We start from the raw sequence: 14,737 nt of genomic DNA, 5'->3' as shown, positions 1-14,737 counted from the left end.
TCTTTTCCTTTTTCTTTTAAAAAAACAATTTTAATATCCATATGCATATATCAATACAAAAGAAGAAGAATTTATATTTTTTTCCAAAAAATATATAGATATATCAATATAAAAGAAGCACAATTTCTATCTTTTTTTCAAAAAATATATTATTTAGAGTTATACAATTAAATTTTTTAATGACCAAATATATGCTTATTATGACTTAATTTTTTGTATGAAATATAAATTTGAGCTTAGAGTTTAATGGGGACTAATGGGATGATTTGGCAGAATAAACAGGTACTATTAATGTAAAATTATTTTACATTATCGGTGCAAATTTTATTTTTTCTTTAATTTATACATTATAAATTTTTTCTTGGCCCACCCCAACTTTTTTTCCCAGTTCCGCCACTGAGTGAGATGATTTGACGGAAAACATAATTGGTATTGGTTGACATTGTAAAATTATTTTACACCGCAGGTACATATCAATTAAATTCTTTTTAATAAGTGTAATTTATATTTTTAAATTCAAACTTCAGCTTTTCATAGCTAAGCTCATGAAAACTGAGTTGCGGGTGAATCTGGCTATGGAGTGATCAAGACCATAGCCCACCCGGAATTTTATATATATATATATATATATATATATATATATATATATATATATATATATATATATATATAACTACAACAAAAAGGGGCCTTTAATAGCACTTGTTTTGACTTTTAATAGCACTTTAAAACGCTATTACTGATACCGCTATTATAGGTGACCTATAGCGCTTTAAAACGCTATCATTTGTACATATTTTACAGCGCTTATTAAGAAAACCGCTGTCGTATGTTGTTTTCGGCTTACTGGGAAACGGATTTAATAGCGCTTTATTTTAAAAAAGCTATTATAGGTCATATATTTAATAGCGCCCGTGCATAAAGCACTGTTATAGTCTTCAAATATACTTGCTTTAATAGCGCCCGCACCTACCTATAATAACGCTTTCTTTAATAAACGCCATTAAAGGTCTTTTTTAAAAATAAAAAAAAAATCCAATTTTTTATTAGGCTATACTTGAATACAAAAAAAAAGAGCCAACAATTTTCATTGATTAGAATCAAACACCACATAAGACATTCAAATTGTGTACCATACAAAAATATTGGTTACAAAATATGCTACTCAAATCTTTACAAGTTACTACTGTATAATACAATGGATATCTTCAAATCCAATTACAATTTGCATTTAAACTAATCAATATATGAATTACAGAGCATTAAATACATTGCTAAGCATTGATAAGCAACGAGATGGAAAAATCACAAAACTAGCTAAATATAAATTGATACGTCAAAATTCACATCCTTGATCTTTCAAATGAAGTAGAAGTAAAAGCACCATTGATCCCTCTCTGCGTACAATAATGTTGGCAACTTTTGTCTTGTCAACACCACCATTGTTGGCATATACTCATTTGTTTTCATGTCTGCATATAGTTATAATCAAAGGTACTTAGACTAGATATATCAATTCTTTTATCCAAAAGGAAAATAACTAAGGTGGAAAATATTTCATCCTCTACAAAAAGACAATAAGAATAAAAGGTAAGAGTCACCTGATAATGAGTGCTAGTTTTTCTGAATCTGGATAATAAAAACCAAACAAATTTCATTAATCCTAAAATCAAACTGCTCATAAGAAATAAAATAAGTGACATGCACTACAATATTAACCAAGTATTGGTTATAAAATAATCCAACTTCAAAATACAACTCAAATATATCTAGAGGTATCAAAATGGCAAACTTAATCAATCCTTTGCTTATAAATGACACCACTGATTTCAAAATAGTTGATCTTTGATACATGAAAAAAGCCTTAATTACCAGCTCAGATTGTCACAAAATTCATAACTCTACATGTGGTGCCTTAGTACTTAGAGGCATATGCAATTCCACATAATAAACAAAGTCACCTGAAATATGTCTACACATGAGTGCAACATGGACAATTTCTTCCCATTTAAATAAGTCACTCTCCCATTAGATCTTTATCTACTATTTGATTTAATCTTCCCTCTTCACCTGAAAGTCATTCATTTCACAGTATACAAAACAACAAATAAAGTGTTTAATTTTTTTAATACAAAGATCCTATTAAGGGAACTACACAAGTGAAAGATAGAAAGAGATACCTGCAGGCTGCAACTTGATTCTTGTAGTCAACTAAAAATAAAATCATTAAGTTCAATGAAAGATATAGATAATAGATGTAACCTCGGGAAGCCTGGCAGAAAGGTGTCTTATATAAGCAATGTCAGCTTTCTTTAGTTGGAACCTACAAGTTTATTGACACAAATTCAAAAATCTTATAACTTTGAACCTAACAATGATCTTAGCCTAAAACTGAAACTTCACAACCATCATATCAAAATAAAAAAGCAGAGTAGTAATTCTGTAACTCTTAAAAAAAAATTACAGCCAAGGAACCAGAAAATTCATCACTTAGTGTTCAAACTTGAATGAAGCATAACTAATAATACTAACAAGAAAAGAAGCTACTCATGAGTCATGTCTACAAGAGTAATATTCAGAAGTTTCAGAATTAAAAATAAGCATGATAAACAAAAATTGTTTATGAGCTACATACACTTAAAGCACATGGTTACTTACACAATATGAGTGATAACAGTTCGACACATCAAATACACTTCAAGACCATCAAACAGCTGAATGACTATGATAAAATGGAGCACTATCAAATTGTTTGACTTACATAAACTTACGAATGATTTACAAGGTCATGATGAATGTATCTTTCACAAGTCATTCAAAATAATAGAAGAACAAAATAAGCATACCAAACTTCTAATATTATGCAGGACTAGTAATCTGGAACTTCAGAAAAATAGAGAAAGGACACTAATATATAGTGTTTTGAGTTAAAACTTACCTAAGAGTGGCAGATCCATTCCCAATGTGTGATTTGAGGCATACCTATTATTTTCCTGAATCATTTACAATTGCAGATACATACAAGTTTTACCATAAAATAAGTTACATGTGCAAAGTAAGCTTGGTAGCTTGGTACCTGTATGATTTTTTTAAAGACGTGGTAAATATCACCAGTATATGATCTCCTCACATATGAAAGAACTGAAAAATAAGAATAAAACACTGAGAACTAGCAAAACAAAATGAAACTAGTATTGAAGAACTTCAACATTTACACTTCACAGTTATAATTTTAAATTCATTATTCATTACTAGTTTCACAATTCACACTTGAATCTACACTAAACAGAACTCAAACGACTTACACATAGGCATACAATTATGCACCACAATAGCATTTTCAACAAACAAATATCCTACACTAAATACACACACATATATACAAGATTCTTACTTATGATTTAGTATTCACAATAAGTACACTATAAATTAACTAGAAAAAACTGAAAATCCAAATTGAGAACCACAATGCAGAGGAAATATAACAGCAAAAATTCAAACCCAATAATATAATCAAGTGAAAAATGATGCCTAAAAGATAAACAAAAGAGCAGTAACAATGAAAGGAAACAAGATCAACAAATACCTTCAGTTGGTGCGGTTGAAACCTACAACAGCAAAGAAAGGAATAAGAGGTAGTTTGGTGGACTTAATAACCGTTCTAATTGAAAAAGGAAAAAAGAAGAGGTAATGAAAGAGAATAGAAGAGGAAGAATCAATAGTTTGGCTCGACCGGAGAGAAAAGATGCAGAGAAACACAAATTCAATAGATTTCATAGTTGTAGCAGCGGTTCCAATCTACCTACCATTTAAAAACGCACAGGAAAGAATGCCCCTTTTCAATCAATCCTATGAGGAAATGCAGAAAATTCTCATCCACCAAATTTCAAAGAACTTGAACCTATTACTTTGACCACTTCTTAATTTATATATCAAAGCATGTCAAGTTTCCTGTACAATGAAAACAAAGAGAAATCATAATATATCAACTAGAAATAGGAGTAAGTTAAATTAAATTCCAGTAGCAGAGGCATCATTATAGGGATTGAAAACATTATAAATTTAGCTTTTTTTACTTAAAATTGAAAATCATCACCTATAATGTAACCTACAAATTTATGGAGAAGATGCATTTGAGCAACCCTTTTTATACAAGAACCATTCCAACTGTTCAAACACAACAACAAGATTAATAGATTTACACTTTTTCATGTGGCAAAGATGATCAACAATCTATGTCTAAAATCACACAAAGATAGAACAACCTAATCTAATATATGGCAAGAAAATAATGTAAACATGGATTAAAATTTACAACTTCAATTTCTTCAATACATTCACAAACCACACAACAAGCAAGTGAGGGTGTTTCAAATTCTTAATCATCAAACAATTATCTTTAAAAAATGAATTACCTGAAATGAAGACACCTCAAAATAAACAATACTAAGTGATTGAAAACAAATAGATGATACCACACTAAAATCCAAAATCAAATAGTTTGCAACACCTGAAATTTAAGCAATTGAAAAATCAAGGAGGTGGTCCTTGTCAATTTGCAACATTGAACTGAAAGAAGTTTAAATTAATTGAAAAATCAAGAAACCAAAGGATCAGACAAGATTAGGGTTTCAAATCAAACCTGTGTATGAGGGCAGAAGCTCGTCAGTGAAGGGGTTGGCAAAAAAGCTCCTTTGCGTGATAGTTTCTTTCTTTCTGGCAACGAAGAAGGGGTGAGGGTGGTGTTCGAGCGTGGTTGATAGAGGTGTTTTTTTTTTGGTTACATGGTTGATAGAGGTGTTAATAACGAAGAGCAATTTAGGGTTTGAAGGAGAGAAAACGAATGATATATGGTTCGATTGTGAGGTGATGGGTCGAAACAAAGAACATAGACGACGAGATCGGTGGACCTTGACAAGGTAAGACGACATCGATGGAGGTTCGACGGAGATGAATGACTCTATGTTTATTTTTTAATTTTAATTTTGATATCAATTTGTTTTTTTATTAACAATAATAAGAGATCTGTTTAAAAAAAAAAAAACAATAATAAGAGGGTCACAGGTTCGACACCCAACAACATCATATTTTTTAGGGTAAATAGTGTTATACCCCCCTGCAAAATAGACGAGTTTTGCGTTACCCCCTGCAAAATATTTTTTTGAGATTACCCCCTGCAATGTCAAGATTCTTTGCGTTACCCCCCTGGCTTAACAAGTGAGCATATGACATGGAAGAATCTTGACGTGGCATGACACGTGGAAATTAATTTATTTTTTATTTATTTTTAATTGCCAACTCATTAATTAATGTGGGTTTTTAATTAAAAAAATGAAAAAAAACCTTAAAAGTTGTTATATTTTTATGAATTTACTTAAAAGAAAGTTTTGTTTTTTTTTTTTTGACTAAAAGTTGTTATTATATATAAAAAAAAATTCTTATATATATATATATATATATATATATATATATATATATATATATATATAATAACTAATAATAGAGTAACAAAAAAAAAAAACGAAGATGAAAAAAAACTAATAATAATAATAGTAACAAAAAAACTAATAATAATAATAATAATAACTAATAATAATAGAGTAACCAAAAAAAAAACTGCAATCACATATTTTAACTAATATAACCAAAAAAAAAAAAACTGCAATCACATATTTTAACTAATAATAATATTAGTTATTATTATTATTATTAGTTTTTTGGTTACTATTATTATTATTAGTTTTTTGGTTACTATTATTATTATTAGTTTTTTTTCATCTTCGTTTTTTTTTTTGTTACTCTATTATTAGTTATTATATATATATATATAAGAATTTTTTTTTATATATATAATAACAACTTTTAGTCAAAAAAAAAAAACAAAACTTTCTTTTAAGTAAGTTCATAAAAATATAACAACTTTTAAGTTTTTTTTTTCATTTTTTTAATTAAAAACTCACATTAATTAATGAGTTGGCAATTAAAAATAAATAAAAAAATAAATTAATTTCCACGTGTCATGCCACGTCAAGATTCTTCCATGTCATATGCCCACTTGTTAAGCCAGGGGGGTAACACAAAGAATCTTGACATTGCAGGGGGGTAATCTCAAAAAAATATTTTGCATGGGGGTAACGCAAAACTCGCCTATTTTGCAGGGGGTATAACACTATTTACCCTATTTTTTATTTACTAATTTCACATATTGTAGTGCTTAAATGAAAAACGCTATTGTAAGACATGATTTTAATAGCACTTTCTCAAAAACGCTATTATAGAGTATCAATGTTGGTAGTTTCAAGAGCGGGTTTTTCAAAAGCGTTATTATAGGGCCTCCGTGTTAGTCTTTTATAGCGCTTTTTAAATAAGGGTATTAAATAGGCGCTATTAAAACTAATTTTTGTGGTAGTGAAATGGCTGAGATTAAAACACCTTAAATGAGTCATGTACCACTCAAACCCAACAATCCTCTCTCTCTCTCTCTCTCTCTCTCTCTCTCTCTCTCTCGTTCATTTGCGTTTCCAGATCCCATTCTCCATGCTTCTTTGATCTTCTCTGATAATCTTCTTCTTCATTTCTCTCAATTTCTTCTATATTTCCAGTTCTGTTTTCCTTTCTAAAGACTGATTTTAAATGTCACATGTATCTCTTCCTATTCTATCAATTCTCATAAACTCATTCAACCCTTCATCTTCTCCAATCCACATTTCATCTTGCCATGATTAAAAATTACAACTACTCTTAATGATAAAAAAAAAAACAGTATCATATTCGTTCATTCATGGGTACTGTGAATGGGATTGAGATTCTCGTTGGAGCGGAAACTGGACAATGTGAACAGAAACTGAAATTTGGTATTAGAGAATTTTTTGGGATTTGGGTTATGAAATCCTTATTTTTTTTTAATTTCAATCTCAATCTTCTATTTCACCGACTCATAAATCCCACCACTTTATCTTCTCCGCATCTACTCTCGTTTTTCAGATTTCTCTATCGCTTGCCATAATAACAATCAATCAACTCTTTGTCAAATTTGTCGAGTTATTAATTAAATTCTTTGGCTATTCGCCCAATTTGCTGATTTCAGTTTGATTTTAAAGTTTGGTTCAATTAATCAATCCTTGCTTTCACAATAGACAAAACAATCCAAAACCAATAGAAAATGAAATAGATTGGGGTCAGTTTTGTTATTTTCATCGTATTTGAAAATGAAAATTTTGGATGAATAGAATGGGGATAAATCCATTCACATATTGGAGAAGATGAACAGTGAATGAGACGATAATTGATAGAATAAGGAGCGATGCATGTTGAGGTTTTTAATCTGGATCATTCATTTTAATTTAATGGTTACAATTCATTCTCATCATTCTCATATAAGATAGTCATTCTCATGTGATATGTCCTATATATAGATACTGTCTCACTTCTTTTTGAATATTAAAGTATCTATTTATTTCTACTTAAATTTTTAGTATATGATATAAATTAGCATGTTCCTTTACATATTTATTTTATAAATATATTATATTTTTTTTACAAACACCCGGAAATTTTGGATGTAATATAGAAATACAAATAAAATATAAAAAAAGTTGAAAAAAAGGGATTCAGGGGAAAATCTTTAAGAAACTTCAGCAGTATATAAAAATATGAAAATTTGAGAATATAGGTTTAACTATACATTTGGTCCTTACGTTTATTTTAGGTTTTAATTTGGTCTCTTACGTTTTAAAATTATCAATTTGGTCCCTTACGTTTATTTTAGGTTTTAAATTAGTCATTTCCGTCAATTTTGTCACATGTGGCAGTCAATTTGCATATGTGGACTGACACGTGGCACTTGGACACGCTGACACGTGTACTGTTCAAACGGTGTTAGTAACAAAATTAACGGAAAAAACTAATTTGAAAACTAAAATGTAAGGGACCAAATTAATACTTTTTAAACGTAAGAGAATAAATTAAAATCTAAAATAAACGTAAGGCACCAAATGCATAGTTAAGCCGAAAATATAATAATGTTCTGAAACCGAAGCGAGCAGACAGTGTCTGTGCTCACGATCGGATCAGTACAAAATCTGGCTTGCATCTTGCTTCTCATTCTTTGTCTTTTTCTCTTTTTCTCTCTCTCGCCCTCTCTTCCATTTCCAATGCACCTTAATCATTCGACAAATTGACTCTGAGAGAAAAATACAAGAACCACACCACACTACTACTACTACTACTACTACTCATTCAATCTACCACATTATACACTCTTTGTGTTTGTTTTGCAAGTTATTATCATCACCAAAACCCCCCCCATCAAACAAACACCTTAGGTACTTACTTGTACTATACTACTATTATTACTCTTCAAAAGTTACTACTACTTCTTAGTAGCTATTGAATTCAATAGTATTTTTTACTTGTTAGTTACAATATGCAAGTGAAAATTCACTGTTCTGTTATCTGTTAATGCTACTCACCAACCCATATACTTCAAATTTCCATTTTTTTTTTTAAGTTTTTGCTTATTAAGTGTTATTGGTATATATCCATTTCATTGCTGGGTCCGTGATTTATATCAGATGCGGTGAATTAATTACTGTTTTTTCTTGTCTTTATTCCTCTGCTTTTGATTCCCTTTTCAGAAGAAAAAAGTTTTTTTTTTTTCTTTCTTTCTTTGTTTACTCTCTCTCTTATTTAACTTTCATATTTTTAATTTTGGTATTGTAGACTTGTGATTCCTCAACTGGAGCTGGATTCTCTAAACCGTGTTGAAATAAACAACACTCTTTCCCTATTGCTTTCTTAGTCTTCATTTTCAGTGTCAACAACATTAAAAAGCTTGTTTCAAGATTCAAAGGTTGAGTTTTTATTTTGTTTGGAAAAAGAATGTCTAGGCCTCTACATCGAGGTGTGTCTGGTATTCGTGTACCTGACAGCATACATGATGATACATGGGACTCACAATCCAAAGACAAATCAGAAAAAGATGATTTTGATAAAAGGGGTTCTTCAGATCACACCCCTTTAGCATTGAGGTCTCCTTTAAAGTTGTTGTTTTCAGATAAAGAGAATGGTTTTACATCTGATCCATTAATTGTTGGAACACCAAGAAGCTGTTTTAAGTTGCTGTTGTTTTCATTGAAGTTTAGTTTAGTTTTTATAGTTGTTCTTGCTCTTGTTGGATCTTTTTGGTGGACTTTGAATTTGTCAGCTTCATCAAGAGTTCGTGTTTATCATGGTTATAGGAGACTCCAAGAGAAACTGGTTTCTGATTTGTTGGATATTGGTGAGATTTCTAGGGGTGTTTCAAGGTGGAAAGAACTGGAATCTTGTTCTCCTGAATTTGAAAATTTTGTTCCTTGCTTTAATGTTTCTGATGATAATGGGTTTGAAAGAAAATGTGAATATGAGCAGAGGCAGAATTGTTTGGTTCTGCCACCAATGAATTACAAAGTTCCTCTTAGGTGGCCTACTGGAAAAGATGTTATTTGGGTTGCTAATGTGAAAATCACTGCACAAGAGGTGCTTTCTTCTGGAAGCTTGACCAAGAGGTAACCGACATGTGTTTTTCACTCTCTGGTAACTTAGCAGTTGAGGTTATGCCGCGAATCTTTAGATTGTGGGAATATTAGCAGTTTCGATGTCGTTGTGAATACCTCAAAATCATTTATATTGCAGCTGCAATTGCAGTTCTAACCACAATTTAAAATCATACTTGCTATCTATCACACTTTTTGTCGGTGAAGTTTTAGTTTTTTTTTTTTTTTACAGGATGATGATGTTGGATGAAGAACAAATTTCCTTTCGTTCAGCCTCTCATATGTTTGATGGAGTTGAAGACTACTCACATCAGATTGCTGAAATGATTGGACTTAGAAATGAATCTTCCTTCATACAAGCTGGGGTAAGTATCACTCTTCATTGAAATTGTTAAATTGAGTTACTTCAACTCTTTTGGTGGCCCTTATGATCCATCATATTAATAGTTAACTTATTTGGTACATGATTGATGTAGAATTCAGCATATATAGAGGTGACTTTTCATTGACTTTAATAGTGGTTGCATCGTGGTTCTTGATATTACGGAGAATTTCACATCAATTGCAATCGCTTGCGGTTTCAGCAACATAAATAACCATTATGTTATGGCCCAGATTACTGTCACTAACCCTATATCTTTTATTATTAACTATCTAAAATGATCATATGAATATTGTAAGAGTATCTGGAGAGATATAATTTAACCTTGTAGATGTGTTAAATGCTATAAGCTTGTACATTCTTTTGGAATTGTTTGTGGTTGTGTTGGAAGAGACTTGTGTTCTAATAGATTTTCGTGACTTTGAAACCAAGTTGAGTTAAGTTTGACTATGATATTCCTTACCTTAAATGTCGTTTGATTGACAAATGTTGGCATCCTGAAATTTCCAGATTCGAACCGTACTAGACATAGGTTGTGGCTATGGTAGCTTTGGAGCACACCTCTTGGACAGTCAACTTTTGACCTTGTGTATTGCAAACTACGAGCCTTCTGGTAGTCAAGTTCAGCTTACTCTCGAGCGAGGCCTTCCTGCTATGATTGCTTCTTTTACTTCAAAACAGTTGCCCTGTCCATCTTTATCCTTTGATATGTTACATTGTGCAAGATGTGGCATTGATTGGGACCAGAAAGGTATCCCCCTTCTCTGTTTAAATTTAGGATCTTAAATTTTTTATCTGTCTTCTGAACCATAACTTTGTTGTATGTAAAATTACGGGTTCTTATTGACATCCATATTTTGTGGTACAGATGGCAATCTCTTGATTGAAGCTGATAGACTTTTAAGACCGGGCGGATACTTTGTTTGGACATCACCGCTTACAAATGCTCGTAACAAGGAGAATCAGAAAAGGTGGAATTTTGTACATGACTTTACAGAAAATCTATGCTGGGACATGCTATCACAGCAAGATGAAACTGTAGTATGGAAGAAAGCAAGTAAAAAGAGTTGTTATGCTTCAAGGTAATCCTGCTTTACATGATGTACTTGTGAGTTGTGAGAAATCATTTCACTCTTGTGTAACCCTTGAAACACATTACTATAAACAGATTATACCATGCCTGTTGAAGGCTGACACATCAGATTGAAGGCTGTTTCTGGTGTCTGACACTGACATATAGACACCAACACGACACTAACAATTGTCAATTACTCATTTTTCTCAAATTCTAAAATTATTATTAGTGCCGACGTGTCAATGTTTGTGCCTTGGTGTTGTTTCATTGCGACACATTTTTGTACCACTTCAAAAGTAAAGTGGCATTGATTAGCATTACTTGTTTTTATTACCAGAAAGCGTGGCTCTCGGCCTTTGTGTGGTAGAGGTTTTGATGTGGAGTCTCCATATTATCGCGAACTGCAAAACTGCATCGGAGGAACGCAGAGCAGTCGTTGGATTTCTATTGAGAAAAGAGGAAAATGGCCTTCTCGGGCTAATTTGAACAAGAACGAGCTAGCCATACATGGTAATTGTTGTCCTTTAACAGTGATTTATGATCTCTTCATGGAGTAAATCAACATTTCTTTCTCCAAAATCGTAAGAGTTGAGCAATGTAGTCAGTCAAACTTATAAAATAGTAAATTAGTCTCTTAAATTAACGAACGTCAATCAATTTACCCCTTCACCAAAATATCTCTTTAGTGAATATCCATCAAAACAAATAAAAGACCTATATATTGAATTGAATAGTCTCTTATTGTATGAAGACAAAATTGTGATGCTAAATTTATTAAAAGGGACTAAATTGAGGACATGTTTAATTTAAGGGACTAAATTGTTATTTTGCAATGCTGATTTAAGTTTGAAATGCTGATTTACTTCCTCTTAATTGAAGTGATTGTACAGAATTTGTACTTTCTTATTGAATCAATTTTTTTGTATTCCTTCTAGGATTGCTGCCTGATGAAATTGCTGAGGACTCTGATAGCTGGAAAGCAGTGGTCCAAAACTATTGGTCACTTCTGTCTCCTCTAATATTTTCTGATCACCCGAAGAGGCCCGGTGACGAGGACCCTTCGCCGCCTTATAACATGTTCAGAAATGTGCTAGACATGAATGCTAATTTTGGTGGCTTTAATTCTGCATTGTTGCAAGCTAGAAAGTCTGTGTGGGTGATGAATGTGGTCTCAATAAGTGGACCCAACTATCTTCCCTTGATTCATGACAGAGGTTTTATCGGCATTTTACATGATTGGTATTTTAATCTCCTTTCTGTGGCATATGCTAAATTTACTCTTTCTTTCTTCCCTCTTTTAAATCTCGTCCCCTTCTAAATACATACTCCCTCCGTGACACTTAATAAGCAAAAATGCACTTTCTAGGTTCATTGTATATTTAATGTATCTGGTCTATATTATGGACTAGATACATTAAATATACAATGAACCTAAAAAATGCATTTTTGCTTATAAAGTGTCACGGAGGGAGTAAGAGTTATGCTTTTCTTTATATTGTAGTTTCTTCAATAGCTTGAAAAATATTCAAAATTTGGTGATTTAATGTTTTATTTTGCCAATTACCTTTAGCTTAGAGTTGTGAAGTATAGTTTCTAGGTAGATTAAAGTTTTCTTACTATTGTGATTTTTCGGTCACTTCTAGGTGTGAGCCCTTTCCGACGTACCCAAGAACATACGACTTGGTGCATGCAGCAGGGCTTCTGTCCCTTGAATTTTCCCAGCCACGCAGGTGCACCATGCTTGATCTGTTTATTGAAATTGACAGGTTACTTCGCCCAGAGGTATGTAAATACACTAGTTTCCTTCCACTTATTTATATTCACACTTGTATCCTGAGCCAATGTACTTTTCAGTAATTGGGAGTAAGTATGTAGTTATGAGTCATAAAAGCTCTGACCAGATTTTCTGGCCACTGCTTTATCCTGGCAAATTGCATAATATTTTGTTTTCAAAATGTTCTACATATTGGTGAAGGTTTTTTTCTAAACCTTATTTTAAAATCACTAGTTGGACATTTAATTTGTCCCAGACCAAAATCAGTACATGATTTTCTATTTAAGCACTGTATTAAAATGTGCTATGTAGTTTGTCCTGTAGAATATTTGTATGAATAAGGAAGCCCTTTTATTGTGTACTGACTGTTCTGATTGTAGTCTTTATGGTGATGCCAGATTGCCAGTTTTGTTTATCTTAGATAAAACAAAAAGTGAAACATTTCAGAATATTTGGTCTCATTTGATTATGGAGCGAGTTATTCTCAGGCATCACACAGTTTGGTACTTGAAATTAATGAAATTCTTAAATGTTTCCGAAATTTAAAATTCTCGATCACATCGGATTGCTTTGGTCAATAAATTTATTACCTCGAATTATGTCAGAGACTATTGTGAATCTGTGATCGAGAATTTTCGTAATATGAATGTAACATGAATGTAAAGATGGTAAAGATGTATGAATATGGCAGACCTTCTATTGTGTACAGACATCTCTGAGTGTGGTCTGTATGGTGATGCCAGTTCTGTTTCTTAGATAAAACAAAAAGTGAGATATTTCAAAATGTTTGGTCTCATTTGTGATTTTAGAGTGAAATATAAGTTTAGTACATGAACTCATATATATGCATTAGAATTTTGGTATCTGAAATTAATGGAATTTCTAAATGGTTTCTGAAACTGAAACTTGTCGATCACATTTTGGGTTGGTAAATTTACTAACTGTACCTTAAATTATGTCATAGAGTCTATTGTGATCAAGAGTAGAGTTTTCGAATTCAGAAATCAATTTATAATTTTTAAAATTGAGGACCAGATCTGCGTAACCTCTAGAATTTCAAAAACTAAATTGATGACTCACTCATCGATTTTACCAAGTTGAATGACTTCTGATTTAATGTCATTTGTCATGTGTGCAGGGTTGGTTTATAATTCGAGACACAGTTCCTTTAGTTGAATCAGCTAGAGCTCTAACAACACAGCTGAAATGGGAAGCAAGAGTGATAGAAATCGAAAGTAACAGCGAGGAGAAACTCCTGATTTGCCAGAAACCTTTCTTTAAGAGACATGCAAGCTAATTAATTGATGTTCTGAAGAAATTATACCATAATAATATACACATATTCATTTCCATAGTTATCATAAAGTTCTGCCATACAAAGTGAGGAGTTGAAAAAGGAAGGGGAAAAAAAAAAATAGAGGATGATACCGCCACATCTCCTGTGTAGCCGTAAGGTGCGCATAGGCTCGTGTAATTATCACACAAGCAACAGAGCTGTTGGCAAAGAATCGGTAGATTTATTCTTTATTGTGATTGTGATGTCTAATTACTAATTAGTTACCATAAACATAAATATTTATAAGATGATATAATAAGTTGTTGTGGTGTATAAAATATGTTCAATGGTTAATTCCACCTTATATTATAGAACTAGTCAGCATCATGGATGTGGGTTCACACAGATCAATAATTATAGATACGTTCCTATTTACTTGTCGTTTTAGAAAAATAAATTTGTTTTAAATTACTTATTCTCATGTAAATTACAAATATATAGGAATAATTGTTGAAACGGTAAAAGATTTAATATATATTTGGAAAAATAAAGTTTTATTTAATTTTTTTTTTTGGTACATAACATATTAATTTATTTTTGGTACATAATATATTAAATTTATTGAAAAGAGAAAGTGTGTGAAAAAAAAATTATTCGTAAATTAAAAAAAGAGTATATAATAGGAAGATAAGGTGCA

At 31.6% G+C, this 14,737-nt stretch overlaps 1 protein-coding gene and 1 long non-coding RNA gene across 10 annotated transcripts; one reads left to right on the top strand and one right to left on the bottom strand.

Annotated features, from left to right (window-relative positions):
- Window positions 1-1,172: 1,172 nt before the first annotated feature.
- LOC123908531 lies at window positions 1,173-5,013 on the bottom strand. Of its 8 annotated transcripts, XR_006809638.1 has the most exons (9): window positions 4,643-4,996; window positions 4,416-4,510; window positions 4,097-4,167; window positions 3,807-3,951; window positions 3,587-3,608; window positions 2,939-3,141; window positions 1,962-2,323; window positions 1,602-1,629; window positions 1,173-1,472 (listed from the first exon to the last, which is right to left on the bottom strand). It is a non-coding gene; the product is annotated as an uncharacterized LOC123908531 (long non-coding RNA). The 8 variants fall into 8 exon arrangements; XR_006809641.1 differs by having other exon boundaries at window positions 1,962-2,070; window positions 2,181-2,323; window positions 3,807-4,510; window positions 4,643-5,006; XR_006809635.1 differs by having other exon boundaries at window positions 1,602-2,323; window positions 4,643-4,989.
- A 2,813-nt stretch (window positions 5,014-7,826) lies between these two features.
- On the top strand, window positions 7,827-14,414 carry LOC123905468 (probable pectin methyltransferase QUA2). Of its 2 annotated transcripts, none has more exons than XM_045955075.1 (9): window positions 7,827-8,324; window positions 8,722-9,545; window positions 9,766-9,898; window positions 10,426-10,666; window positions 10,784-10,997; window positions 11,328-11,500; window positions 11,926-12,229; window positions 12,634-12,772; window positions 13,903-14,414. In XM_045955075.1, exons 2-9 carry the CDS (start codon window positions 8,881-8,883, stop codon window positions 14,059-14,061), a joined length of 2,028 nt encoding a protein of 675 aa, XP_045811031.1. In that variant the 5' UTR covers window positions 7,827-8,324; window positions 8,722-8,880; the 3' UTR covers window positions 14,062-14,414. The 2 variants fall into 2 exon arrangements, with proteins under 2 accessions (XP_045811031.1, XP_045811030.1); XM_045955074.1 differs by having other exon boundaries at window positions 8,077-8,578.
- Window positions 14,415-14,737: the final 323 nt, after the last annotated feature.

This window comes from Trifolium pratense, linkage group LG2, assembly GCF_020283565.1.
Source record: "Trifolium pratense cultivar HEN17-A07 linkage group LG2, ARS_RC_1.1, whole genome shotgun sequence".
NCBI lineage: Eukaryota > Viridiplantae > Streptophyta > Magnoliopsida > Fabales > Fabaceae > Trifolium > Trifolium pratense.
This window is presented reverse-complemented; position numbering and strand designations above follow the sequence as displayed.

Bases quoted from the DNA above. Each gene is read 5' to 3' on its own strand.
- LOC123905468 (XM_045955075.1), top strand. From the start codon at position 8,881: ATGTCTAGGCCTCTACATCGAGGTGTGTCTGGTATTCGTGTACCTGAC. The intron at 9,546-9,765 runs GTAACCGACATG...TTTTTTTTACAG, and splicing joins TCTGGAAGCTTGACCAAGAG to GATGATGATGTTGGATGAAG. The intron at 10,667-10,783 runs GTATCCCCCTTC...TTTGTGGTACAG, and splicing joins CATTGATTGGGACCAGAAAG to ATGGCAATCTCTTGATTGAA.